The 13,076-nt window shown below is 39.0% G+C and overlaps 1 protein-coding gene across 1 annotated transcript in view; it reads right to left on the bottom strand.

The window, feature by feature from the left end:
* Positions 1-4,366: 4,366 nt before the first annotated feature.
* Positions 4,367-13,076, bottom strand: part of ZNF366 (zinc finger protein 366) — a 114,301-nt gene continuing 105,591 nt past the window's right edge. The window contains exon 5 of the mRNA XM_036741370.1: positions 4,367-9,222. Coding sequence (XP_036597265.1) covers positions 8,687-9,222 — 536 coding nt within the window. The 3' untranslated portion in view covers positions 4,367-8,686. The remainder of the gene's footprint in view (positions 9,223-13,076) is intronic.

The raw sequence follows: 13,076 nt of genomic DNA, 5'->3' as shown, positions 1-13,076 counted from the left end.
GTGATCCTTTCTTTTACCAGGAAGAGCTGCCTCCGTGTCTTTACCTCCTCAAGTCTTTCTTTTCAGTCTTTCTTTCCTAGATAGTACTTTTTAGTGAAGAGAACAAAGAGACTTTCTTCTCTCCCCAGCTCAGCTGAAGCACTGTTGTCCATGAAGAGCTGAGGGTAAAAACGTGATACCCCAAAACATCTCATGAAACTTCAAAGCCATTGCCATACCTCCTTAATATTACTATTGTTGTTCATCCTTTGTTTTCAAAGAGGACCAGGGTCATCATGGTGTGGGGTCAGGGTACGGTGTCTTTGGCATGGCTGCTCAGTCTGATACTAGTTCAGGAGGCTCTACCACAGGTTGGGCACAAGTATTCCATTAGAACATTTGGAATGGAGATGTCTCTGTCTGCATCTCCTGTTTCCTTTGTGAGACTCCAATTCTGCTTTGCTCACCGGGCACAGTGCCTTCTTTGATGCAGCCAAGCCATGCTGGGCTGTCCTGTGGTAGCATCTCCCATGTCTCCCAATCAATACTAAAGTTCTTGACAGTGCTAGAATTGTAAGCTGAGTAGATACACAAAGGGATATGAACAGGATTCTTCTGAGAAACCTGTCCATACTGAGACTGCAGTTGATCAGCTGGATAGACAAATGCACCACAAGCTGGGCACTCCAACCTTCCTCTTTGCACAGAGAGTTGACAGTGAGTTCGGAGGAGTCAGATCCAAGATGGTGTAGTAGAGGCAGCAACCCTATCAAGCTCCCCAACATTCCCCTCTGAGCATCATCAAAATAATGCCTCAAATAAAATTCTAGAGGAGCAGAGTCAACAAAAGGTTGGGGCAAGACATTTTCCCAGCCTAAGAAAACTTAGGAGGTTGGCAGGAGAGGTCCTGTGGTGCTGGGTTGGGGGCTGGCATGGCTACAGCACCAGTAGCAGCACCAGCAGCTTTGGGAGCTCTCAGCCCAGAGACAGTAAAGAGATAAGACAACTGATCAGAAAGAGATTACAGGGGACCCTTTGCTGGCACTGTGTGCAGAGTCTGGCACTGTTTGGCAACTTTGTGGCCCATATGCAGTTTTTGGTCTCAGTTCTAGGTCTCAGTTCTGAGAGAGAAGAGTACTAATACTGCAGGAGCGCAAACCTTCCCTCCCACCTGTGCCCGCCCCTACAAGACCAGAGCACAGACTAGGAGAGCAGTAATCACACCTCTCCCCAGATCACATCACACCTTAGAAGCACCATAAACTTGCAGACCCTCACAACTAGTTCTGAAAACAGTTGCACAAAAAAGCCTGAAGCTTAGAACAGTACCTCCCCATCCCTGGGTGAGCAGATCCCAATTTAAACATAAAGTTCAAAGTCAAGAAATAGGCTGAAAAAACAGCAAATAATAACAAAAAAGAACTTGACCACAAAAAGCTACTAATATGGTAGGGAAGACTAAGACACAAACTCAGAAGAAGATAATAACATGAACACAGCTACAAACAAATCTCGAAGAAAAAAATGGTATTGAACCCAAGCCCAATAAAAACTCCTGGAAGTGTTAAAGAAAGAGATAGCAGTGGTAGGGGAAAAATTGAGAAAAGAAATGAGAGTGACACAAGAACATTATGAAAAAAGACTTAATAGCTTGGTAAAAGAGGCACAAAAATTCACTCCTTAAAAGACAGAATAGGCCAAATGGAAAAAGTAATTCCTTAAAAATTGAAATTGGGGAAGTAGAAGCTAATGACTCCATGAAACATCAAGAAACAATAAAACAAAGTCAAAAGGATGAAAAAATAGAAGAAAATGGGAAATACCTTATCAGAAAAACAAATAATCCATAAAATAGTTTAAAGAATTGGATTACCTGAAAGCTGTGACAAAAAAGAGCCCAGACGTCATATTTCAAAATATTATGAAGGAAAACTTCCCTGATATCTTAGATCTAGAGGGTAAAATAGAAATGGTAAGAATCTACTGATCACCTCCTGAAAGAGATCCCAAATGAAAACTCCCAGGAATATTATAGCCAAATTCCAGAGCTCCCAGGTCAAGGAGAAAATATTGCAAGCATCTAGAAAGAAACAATTCAAATATCATGGAGCCATGGTCAGGATAGCCCAAGGTTTGGCAGCTTCCACATTAAAGGAGTGGAGGATTTGGAATATGATATTCCAGAAGGCAAAGGAGCTAGGATTACAATCAAGAATAATCTACTCAATAAAATTGAGTGTAATCCTTTGGGACATGGGGCTGGAGGTGGGATGGGGATGGATATTTGATCAAATAAGGGACTTGCAAGCATTTCTGATGAAAAGACCAGAGCTAAATAGAAAACTTGACATTGACTCAAGAGAAGCATAAAAAGTAAACATGAAAGAGAAATCATAAGGGACTCAATAAAGTTAAACTGTTTACATTGCTATATTGGAAGATGATATATGTAACTCCTAAGGACTTTATCATTAGTCGGGCAGTTAAGAGTCTACATAGATAGAAAGCAGGATATGAATTGGCTATGATGAGATGATCTCAAACAAATAAAGTTAAGAGATGAGAAAAAGTGATGCACTGGGAAAAGGGGGAAGGGAGAAGCAGAAGGAGGAAAACTGTCTCACAAAAAAAGAGGTGCCCAAGGAAGAGAGGAAAATGAAGGGGGTGGACAATGCTTGAACCTCACTCTCATCAGAATTGCTTCAAAGAGAATACACACACACACACACACTCAGTTGGGTATAGAAATCTAGCTTACCCAACAGGGAAGTAGGAGGGGAAGGGGAAAACAGAAGGGGAAGGTGATGAAAGGAAGGGCAGATCAAAGGAGGCAGTGCTCTGAAGCAAAACAGACCTTTGAGGAAGGACAGAGTAAAAAGAGAGAAGGATAAAGAGAGGAAAACAGGATGGAGGGAAATTTACAGTTAGTAATCAAAAACTGTGAATGTGAATGGAATGAAGTCACTCATAAAATGGAAGCAGATAGCAGAATGGATCAGAAACCAGAATCCAATAAGATATTGTTCACAAGAGAACTACTTGAAACAGAAAGACATACAAAACATAGAGTTAAAGTAATGGTCTGGAGCAGAATCTATTATGCTTCGGTGGAAGTAAAAAAGGCAGAGGTAGCAATTATGATCTCAGATAAAGCAAAGGTTAAAATAGACTTAATTGTAAGAGATCGTAAGGGAAACTGTATTTTCATAAAAGGTACCATAGATAATGAAATAGTAGCAAAAATTCTACAGCAAGTTTCTCAGAAAAAGGCTTCATTTGTCAAATATATAGGGAACAGAGCCAAATTTTTAAAAATAAGAGCCATTGACCAAGTGATAAATAGTCTGGAGATATGAACAGGCACTTTTCTAAAGAAGAAATCAAAGCTATCAACAGTCACATGAAAAAATGCTCTAAATCACTGTTGATTAGAGAAATGCAAATTAAAACTACTCTTAGGTACCACCTCACATCTATCAGATGACATGACAGAACAGGAAAACAACAGACGCTGGAGAGGATATGGGAAAATAGGTAAACTAATGAACTGTCAGTGGAGTGATGAACCGGTCTAACCATTCAGGAAAACAATTTGGAACTATGCCCAAAGGGTTATAAAATTGTGCATACCTTTTGACTCAGCAATACTACTACTAGGTCTGTATTCCAAAGAAATGAAAGGGAAAAGTACCTACTTGTATAAATATATTTATAACAGCTCTTTTTTTGTGGTGGCAAAGAATTGGAAATTGAGGGGATGCCCACCAATTGGGAAATTGCTGAACAAGTTGTGGTATATGACTGTGATGGAATTATATTGTACTATGAGAAATGGTGAGGGGAGTGGTTTTAGAAAAAACATGGTAAGACTTATATGAACTGATGCAGAGTGAAGTGAGAAGAACCAGGAGATCTCTGTGTACAGTAACAGCAATGATGTAATGAAGATCAACTGTGAAAGACTTGGCTACTCCAATACAATGAATGATCCAAGACAATTCAAAAGGATTCCTGATGAAAAATGCTATTCACCTCCAGAGAGACGACAACTAATGTGCAAATTGAAGTATAATTTTTTCACTTTACTTTTCTTGCTTTTTTGTGACATGGCTAATATGGAAATGTTTTAGATTATTTCACATGTATAATGGGTATTATATTGTTTGCCTTCTCAGGGAGGGAGAGAATTTGGAACTCAAAAAAAATTTTAAATGATGAAAATAATACATTTTTAAAAGAACCCTAAACTAGGGGAAAATAACAGATCCTTAAATACAAAATATAAGCCAAAAAAAAGTAAGCTTGGAAATGGATGGCACCTGAGGGTAGGAGTGAGATACTTATACATGTTTTTTTATTGCAGAAGTTTACATATTTAAGACCAAACTGGGTTTTTGAACAAGTCTTTATTCGCTTAAATTAACAAAATACAGGCTGTGTGTTATTTTCAGGTAAAACTGCTTTAGCAGTGAAGCAGAAAGTTAAGTATCCACAACTTGGGTTACTATACACTTGGCCTCTTTCTTTTAAATAGCAAACTGGCATTCTGTACATCAATATTTGGTGCTGCATTTTCCAAATGTGTTATGAATGTTAGCTCTGTTATGTCCTATTCTCGCTTAGCAAAGGTTGTCATTCCAAACATCAGGTTAATATCATATTAAATACCTGCTTAGCTTAATACAGTATGTGCATAGTGCTTTCTCCCATCTGTAGATATACACACTTAGACCTCCTACACCTGAGGGTCAGTGCCACTGTAGAGGATGCAGTTGACGAAATATTGAGCTTCAGTTTCATGGCTGGGGGAGAGGAAGAGAGGAGTTGAAAGGGAGAAGTAGAAATAATAAAAGGGATGAATGACAGATATGTCATTCATTCAATTCATTGATTTGATTCATTCCAACTATGCAACAGGGATGGAAGGTTTATACTAATGATCTACCTTCAGAATGTTATTTGGGAATGTTAATATGTTGGCATGCTCCTTGAAGCCCAAACTGGAAATTCTAGAGCAGCAGCATCAAACTCAGGGGCTACTAGGAGGCATAGTAGATAGAGTGCTGGTCTTGGGGTCAGGAAGACCCGAGTTCAAATCCAGTCTCAGACTGGAAATATTTAACAAAACATTTACTTACTAGTTGTGTGACCCTGGGCAAGTCACTTAACTTTTGTTTGTCTCAGTTTCCTCATCTGTAAAATGGGGATGATAATAGCACCTATTTCCCAGGGTTGTTGTGAGGAGCAAATGAGATAATGTATGTAAAGCACTCAACACAATGCCTGGCATGTAGTTAGTGCCACATTATTATTATTAAATAGGAACAGAGCTACCAAACTGCACATAAACTGTACGTAAGGTGACATATTGATTTAGAAAACCACATATAAACGTTATCTATGTCCTACTGTGTTTTTATTCATTTTGTTAAGTGTTTCCCAATTGCATCTTAATCTGGTTCCTGCTGCCCAGGCTTCACGTTTGACATCTCTGCTCTAGAGCATTTATTATCTAAAATGATTTCTGAGGATTGATGTCAAATTCTCTAAATTGGGAACTCTGATTAGATTTCTTTGGTTCCTAAAAAATGGTTTTCTTGATGAACTCTCTTAAATTTTCATTCTGATGTTGGGTGGCCCATTGGAGGGAGATGACTAAAACAGACATATGGCATACTGAGTGTCAGGGGAGAAGCATTATATTCCAGGACACTCTGAGGCACCTATATCATGACATGACTTAATGGGCAGCCTGTGGTGGTCCAAAATCTAACCTTATTCTTATTCAAATTCAATTAATCCTTTTGTCACCACATTAAAGCCTTAGATCAGACACCAAATCATTGGCAAAAATGAACACAGCCCACAATTTACTTGATTTCCTGTTCCAAGTTTCAACAAGTACTTCTAGACCATTCTCTGTTCATATAAACATGAGTCTAACCATCAATGATCACTTCCAATAACCACCGTGTTGATTGGAAACATCTACTAGGCCCTTATTACTCACACTTCTGGCAAGGATTTTTCAAAGATAATATTTTTAAAAGTAACCACTAAGTTTGTTGTCCTACTTCTAAACCCTAAAGCATTTCAAATGAAAGCATGGGGAGGGGTAGGTATTCACATGGAAGTTGGATGTTCACTTAAGCTTATGACTGTTGTCAGTTTTTAGGTCCAACTTGATAATTAGTGCCATGGAGACCACGCTAGGGATATGCTTGTGGGTCAAGTTTACAACATCTTTCCACTGAAGCCATTTAGCCTATGCCCACTGCCCGTATATTCCAGATTTCTATAGCTGGTGTTCTCCAGCAGGATGGAAATCATGGAAAGGCATTTTTGTTCTGACACCAATACCAGTGAATTGGTTGATATCGTCAACAAACTGTGACCCAAAGGAAGGAGAGGGAAGAAAATATTACCTGGATTAGTAAGACCAATTAGAGCCAGGCTCTGCTTTGTAGCTAATGGGAAAATTTGCCTTTTTGGGGGCTGGGCTTTTGTTACAAAGTGGTTTATTATGCTCTGTATCTCTACCAGATTTCTATTTTCTACGACTGTGGGATTTGCCTCTGGAATTACAGAGGAGGAAGGTGTGGCCTACAGGGATGATCTTATGGCTGTATACTATGGCTGGCTCCCGGCATGGTGATGAGCAGAAGGTAGCCTGGTTCACTGAATTTGACAAATCTGCCACAGGAAATCCTACCCAAAGGTATGTTGCCATCAGGAGAAGAACACACCGCTAGTCAAATTGCTTTGATCCTTCCTTTTTGTGAGGAGTTCATAACAATGTGCCAACTCCATAAATTACCATTTATTCCTATGTTTTAGAAACATCCCCTCTCCACTTAGAAATAGTCAGTGGAATGAGCTATTGAGCAACAGGAATCCCAAAGACGATGATGAGGAAGACAGAAGGATGCTGGGTGGTAATTGACCCCTTACCTTAGTATCTGAATGTAGAAGGCACTTGTTTAGATGTGAAAAATGCCCTGGCATCACAGAACCCTGAGCCAATCTCTTGGGAGATCAGCAAAGAAGAAATAGATTTTTCAAGTATTTGGCATTAACTTACAAAGTTAACTGCAAGGAAGGTGACTTAAGACCATCATATTTACCTAGAGGCTTCTAGTAGAATTGCAGGCATGGCGTTCAGTTAGAAATCATCAGCCTTATTATGGTGGATCTTGCATTTTTTTCAAAACAATCAAATAAAACAGACACCACAAGCATCCTCTTATACGAAAGATGTGTATGTAATGCACACACCTCTACATGTATATCAGTATATAGATGTGTTATGTATATACATATTTTATCAAGGATTAAAGCAAAGTGGAGACATAAGTTGGAAATTTGTGACTTTCTTGATGAGTGTGACCCAAATCAGTCATACTGATGACTTGGCTCTTTGGAAGTCGGGGGTAAGTGTTTGTTATCCTACAAGGTGAGAGTTCCAAAGGTGGGGGATAATGCTACAATATTTCATTTATGTTAGGCTTCCAGTCATCACTGTAAAATCTCTTAAAAGCCACAGCTTGAATTTCAAGGGAGGACATCTTTCCCAGCCTGAGATGACTGAGGAGTGAATAAATCACTGGTCCTTTAGCAAAATGCAGCCCTGCCCCCCTCCAGCGCCCATGCCCCACCCCTTGCCACTGCTTTTGTTGACATAAAACTTAGGTGTGGTGGTTGGCAACTTCCTCAAGATCTTTGATCATAGGATTGAATGCTAGAAGGGGCCTTTCATCCAGTACACCAGCCTTAATTTTATAGATGAGAAAAGTAAGACCCAGAGAGAAAAATGGACTTTTCTAGGGTTACCCAGGTACCAAGTGACCAAGGCTGAGACTAGAACCTAGGATTGCTGGATTTCATAGCTGGTACTCTTTCCTGTTACTCATATTGCATGTTTGGCTGGAGATCTAGAACACATGGCCTATTATCCGATGACCATGAAGATTCTGTCTCCTGTCTTTCCCCAACAAAATGGAGCTGGGGCAGGACATTAGTATATATGGTTAGTGACTTAGTTTCTTTGTTTTTGTTTTTTCTGAATCCAATTTCTCAGACACTTGATAACATAGAAAGTCTTATCTTAGACTTCACCTCTCTTTTCCAGCTACATCTTGGGAACTTCCAGGTCCCATGACTAACTCTTGAGTCACTGGAGTCATTTCTGGTATGTATGGAAAGTTTCTTTTAAAAAAATCATCAAATGCTATTGTCATATATGTACCTAATGATATTTTAGTCTATTTGGAAAAAAATATTTTCTTGAGATCTACCGTGTCTATTTGTTACTAACTCATCATTAGTAAGTTAATACCTGAAGAACCTTTGCTATTTGGCAACTAGAAAGAAAAGGTATGGGTGTGATGCATATGGGCGGTATAGGAAAACAAAATCCCCGTAACCAGCTGAGAGTCCACTTTCACTTAAATATCCAAGGGAATATTACATACATTAGGGACTATAACAACACTGAAGAAAAGACTTCAAACTGTGCTATTGACATTAAAGGGCCAACAGAACACCTGCATGGCATTTACTTTGCCTTAAATCATTCCTACTGATTTGGTCCAATCATCTTTAAGATGCTGCCCAAATGGGTAGTTTCCAGCAAATTATAGCTTCTACTGAAAGCTGCATCTGAGCCACCGGGTTCTCATTTTCCAAAGGTAATTTCAAAGCTGTCCATTTAGATACCTAAAAGCATCGCTTGTTTTTCCATTTTCCTCTCCAGTAATTCTTTTAAACTCTCATTCCTGTGCTTAAAGTAAAGATAATCAGAAAAAGAAGGCTCCAGCCTGCCACTCTGAAAAGCCCGGAAGCCGCGGAGCTCATCTTTGCATGCCAAGTCTCTCTCATGGCCTCCTCTTGCACTGACGCCGTCTCTCCCTTTCTCCTCCAAGGCTTCATTCAGCGTGCCTTCCTTCTCCTCACCATAGGACTCCTGCAGAGTTTTCATCACTTGCTCAGTTTTTCTAGACAGGTCCTGGGGCGTGTACAGCGGCTTGTCCTGCTGGTACGGACCAGGGCTGTACTGCTCAGGCTCATAGCATGTGTCTTCCTCCTCCTCTTCAGGGCACGAGCTGCCCTTGGCACTCTCTCCATCAGAGTGAAAGGGGGTACCCTTCTCCCGAGGTTTCTGTGAAAGGTCAAAAGGTTCTTCTTGTTCCAAGCTCCTCAACACCCCTACTGTCTGGGAGAGGGCCATCCTTCCTCTTCCAAAACCTAGCGAAAACAAGAAAGAATTGAAGTGTAATATAATTCACCTGGCAGAAAGAGCAATTGAAAATAGGGCATTCTGAAGAGTAATTATAATGACTGAACTGGGTCTCATTTAGAAGTGAAGGGATAAATAAGCATGTCTTCCATTCTTTCAGAGGTGGGAGGTCTATGGGTGTGGAATATTGCATATACTGTCAGACTCTTGATTAATTTTCCTGAACTGAGCTTTATTTTTTCTTTCTTTATTACAAGGGATGTAGGGCAGGGAAGAAGGATATATTTGAAAATTTGAGGATTAAAAGACAAAAGATAGTAAATAAAAATTTAAAAAAGAAATTGGGGCGTTCTTTCTGATGCCAAGTTTGCTTGGGAATTATTTTGGCTTTTTGAAAATGTTAAAAAGAAAAAAAATCTGCTCTGACCTTCTGTCAGAGAGGCTGAACCAAGGCAGAGAATAATCAGCCTCTCCCAGGGTTGTAGATTGAGCGCTAGACAGGAATTCAAAGTTCATCCAATCCGAACCCTCTCTAAGAGGTGAAGGAAATGATGTCCACTTAAGAGACCAGCCCAAGGTCACATGGGTAAAGTAGCAAAGCCAGGACTCTACTCAGGCCTCAGAGTCACCTAAGGAGAAATGCATCACCTGACCAAATGATTTCCCTTACCAGTCTGCCCCAATGCCTCAAGGTAAGAGTCTTTCGGAGACCTGTGCTTTTTAATTAGGGGTAAGACATCAGCTAGCTAAAACGTTATAGCAAGGGTGCTATTTAGCCAAGAGCATAATGCAGAGAGAATGGAACACAGGGTCAAGTAGAGTCGCTGGGGAAGAGATAATACAGAATGTTGTTTAGACCCGATAGAATGCCACGAGAAGTGAAGGAGTTATTTACTGGAGTTTTAGGTGGAGCAAGTAGAGAGTGTTAAAGGGGAAGTGGAGAAATGTTGCCCATGTTTCAATTCTGTCAAAGTCCCATCAGACCTCCCTGGTCATACCCTGCTCTGTCAGAGCTACAATGAGGGGCATTTTCATCTGAATTTTAATTTAGGCTGCTTTGGAAAGAAGAGGGGGGACATGAATCACCTTTTACAGACCAGAGCACTGAAATTACTGAAATCCCTTTAGAATACATGGACAAAATCAGTGCAAAACTGACATTCCTTATTTCTCTAGGAGTAAGGGCAAGACAAGCTATTTCATGCCACTTTATGTTGGAACATAAACTTTGAGTGAATTTTTATTATTAGATTATATTTTCAGAGGGTGGGCAGTAAATCCACTCCCAGTTACAATAGTCGGCTCTATCATGGCCTGTCTCTATCTCTGGATGCCTTTTTGAAATCTTAGTGTCGTTTAGAAAATAGCTGCTGTGACTAGAAATATAAACTTTCTGAAAACACCAAAGTTATGGGGCAAAACAAGTTTTTGTTGTTTTTTTTAATTAAATACCTGTTTCAAAAGCCTCTCATGTTGAGGCTATAGGCTTATTATATCATATAATATTATTTTAGGCTCTTATTGTAATTTTAAGAGACAAATGGAATGTTTAGGATCTAGCAATTGAGGCCAGCAGTTTTTGAGAAGCTGAGAAGAAAAAAGTCAGTGTAGATGACTGAAAAGAAGCTATGGAGAAGACAAACAGAAAGAGGATGTGGAAAACTTCTTCCTTGGGAGAATCGTTAACTTATTTTATGAAGAAGCACTATAACAATGATATGAGAAGTGAATCTGGACAGAAATAAGAATGATAGCTTGAGAGAAGCTTAAGCTTTCTGTCAGGGCTGGAGATAAACTGGAGAAGACCGAAAGAAGATTGTTTATGAAACTGCTGTAACCTTTACCTTGTAAAGAGGATGAAGAAGAATTGTATGTAAAGACTATTTGTTATATTGGAGGAACTAAATGGTGTGGTACTGTGTTTTTAGAAGTGAAGCCGTCTGTAGTTATAGGGATGGTTTGAAGTGATGCTGGCTGTGATCTTTCTCAGAGTTAAACTATTATAAACAATAATTTATATTGTGATTGCTGAATTGATTGTAAATAAATTGAACACTGTATTCAGTAACTTTAATATGTATTTAATCCTAGGAAACTAGTAGTTTTATTATATAGAGAAATATAAGCAACTACATACAAAAAAGAAAGTATTTCTGGTTTATTAAATAAATATTACTTGATGGACTGAGGTGGGGGCTCAGAGCATAAATGATTGAGAGACATGCTGAAATTTTACTAATTAATAAAGAAATATCCAAATATGTACACAAGAGCTCAAGATGACGAAATTAAATATGAGACTAAGTCAAATAATAGACTAAAGGGTAACCTGCAGGTGAGGTTAGAGATTTATGTTAGATCAAATATTTAAAGTTGGAATGGATTTAGTGCTGTTAGCATGGAGAGGACCAGGGTCCTTCCTGGCACCTCTATTATCTTAAAAATTGAAATTTGGAGAATAATTAAAATGTTACACATTTTTCCCTCTTGAATTTTTCCAGTTGTTTTTCTATGGGCCTTTAGACTTATGCCAGAAGTTATTCCTTACATTTCTAAAAGCCTATTTAATGATGACAGAAATTCCCAGTCCTGACGATCTTTCTGTCAGGGAGTCAAGTTTGACATCAATTGATCCATAATGTGTTTGAACAACTATGACTTGACAAAATTATTTGGTGTGACTGTGAGGGTTATATAACAGGAAAAGAAAGCCCTAGGTGAAGTTTGCCTTTCACTAATAAAAAAGATTCCTGGAGCTTATCCAAAGAACAGATAGGTTTCTTGCAGTCCTGTGGATTTATTAGAATCATGAAAATAAGCACTTCTGAATCATAGCCATGAACCTAAGGATTTGTGAAGTAAGAGAGTCAAGAACTTTCCACTAGATGTGCTGTTAAGATTTAACCATGGGGAAGTGCTCATTCTATGAATGGGTAAGATTCATCTTGCCCAAGAATGGGGATAAATCTCCTCTTGGGTGTGTTTATTTACAAAAATGGGCCAAGGAGACCCATCCAAAAATGGGAATCACCTCTTTCCTGGCCCAGGTGGTAGAGGATGGAAGAAGTAAACTTTAAAGACTTTTTTCTTTTCATAAAATTTTATATTTCATTTTAGCATTGGTAGGGGAAAGGATGAGGGTAGAAGAGAATATTGGTATTGTATGTTCATTTTTTTTTCCTTTTGTAGGCATAGGGGTTTTTTTTTTGTTTGTTTATTTGGTTGCGTGGGGTTTCAGGAGAATGACAGAGGGGAATGAAGAGGAAGTCCAAGCCCTATGACCATAGGATTCCCACAAAATTAAGGTGGTCCAGTTGTTACTGTTCTGGTTGTTATCGATTCATTTGGTAAGGGAGGTTAGTTTGCGAGGATTATTTTTGAATCAATATTCATTAGTGATACTCATCTACAATGTTCTTTCTTTCCTTTACCCTTCTTCATTGGTTCAGGGATTAGGGCTATACTTGTCTTATAAAAGGAGTTTGGTAGAATGTTTTATTTTTCATGAGGGATAATTTGAATCTAATTTTAAAAAGGAGAGAGTTTATTTTTATTCCAATGGCCTGCAAGTGCCCTAACTCAAAACCACCCCCTCTCTACTCTCTGGCGCTCTTAAATTCCTAGCTGGAGATGTGACAGGAAAAAAAAAAGTTTCTGTGTTTTGTTCCCTCACTTTATATCAGGAAAGTAATAGAGAAGTGGTGATATAGTGGAGACCAAATGGAGATAAAATCTACCCAGAAATGTGGTTTAGTGCAGGATGTTTATATCAAAGGCCCTGGGCTCCAATCCCAACTTTGCTACTTACTATCTATATGACCTTGTGCAAGGTCTTTTAAACCTTTCTGGGCTTCATTTCTTC

The sequence above is a fragment of the Trichosurus vulpecula genome, chromosome 1, assembly GCF_011100635.1.
Source record: "Trichosurus vulpecula isolate mTriVul1 chromosome 1, mTriVul1.pri, whole genome shotgun sequence".
NCBI classification, from domain to species: domain Eukaryota; kingdom Metazoa; phylum Chordata; class Mammalia; order Diprotodontia; family Phalangeridae; genus Trichosurus; species Trichosurus vulpecula.
This window is presented reverse-complemented; position numbering and strand designations above follow the sequence as displayed.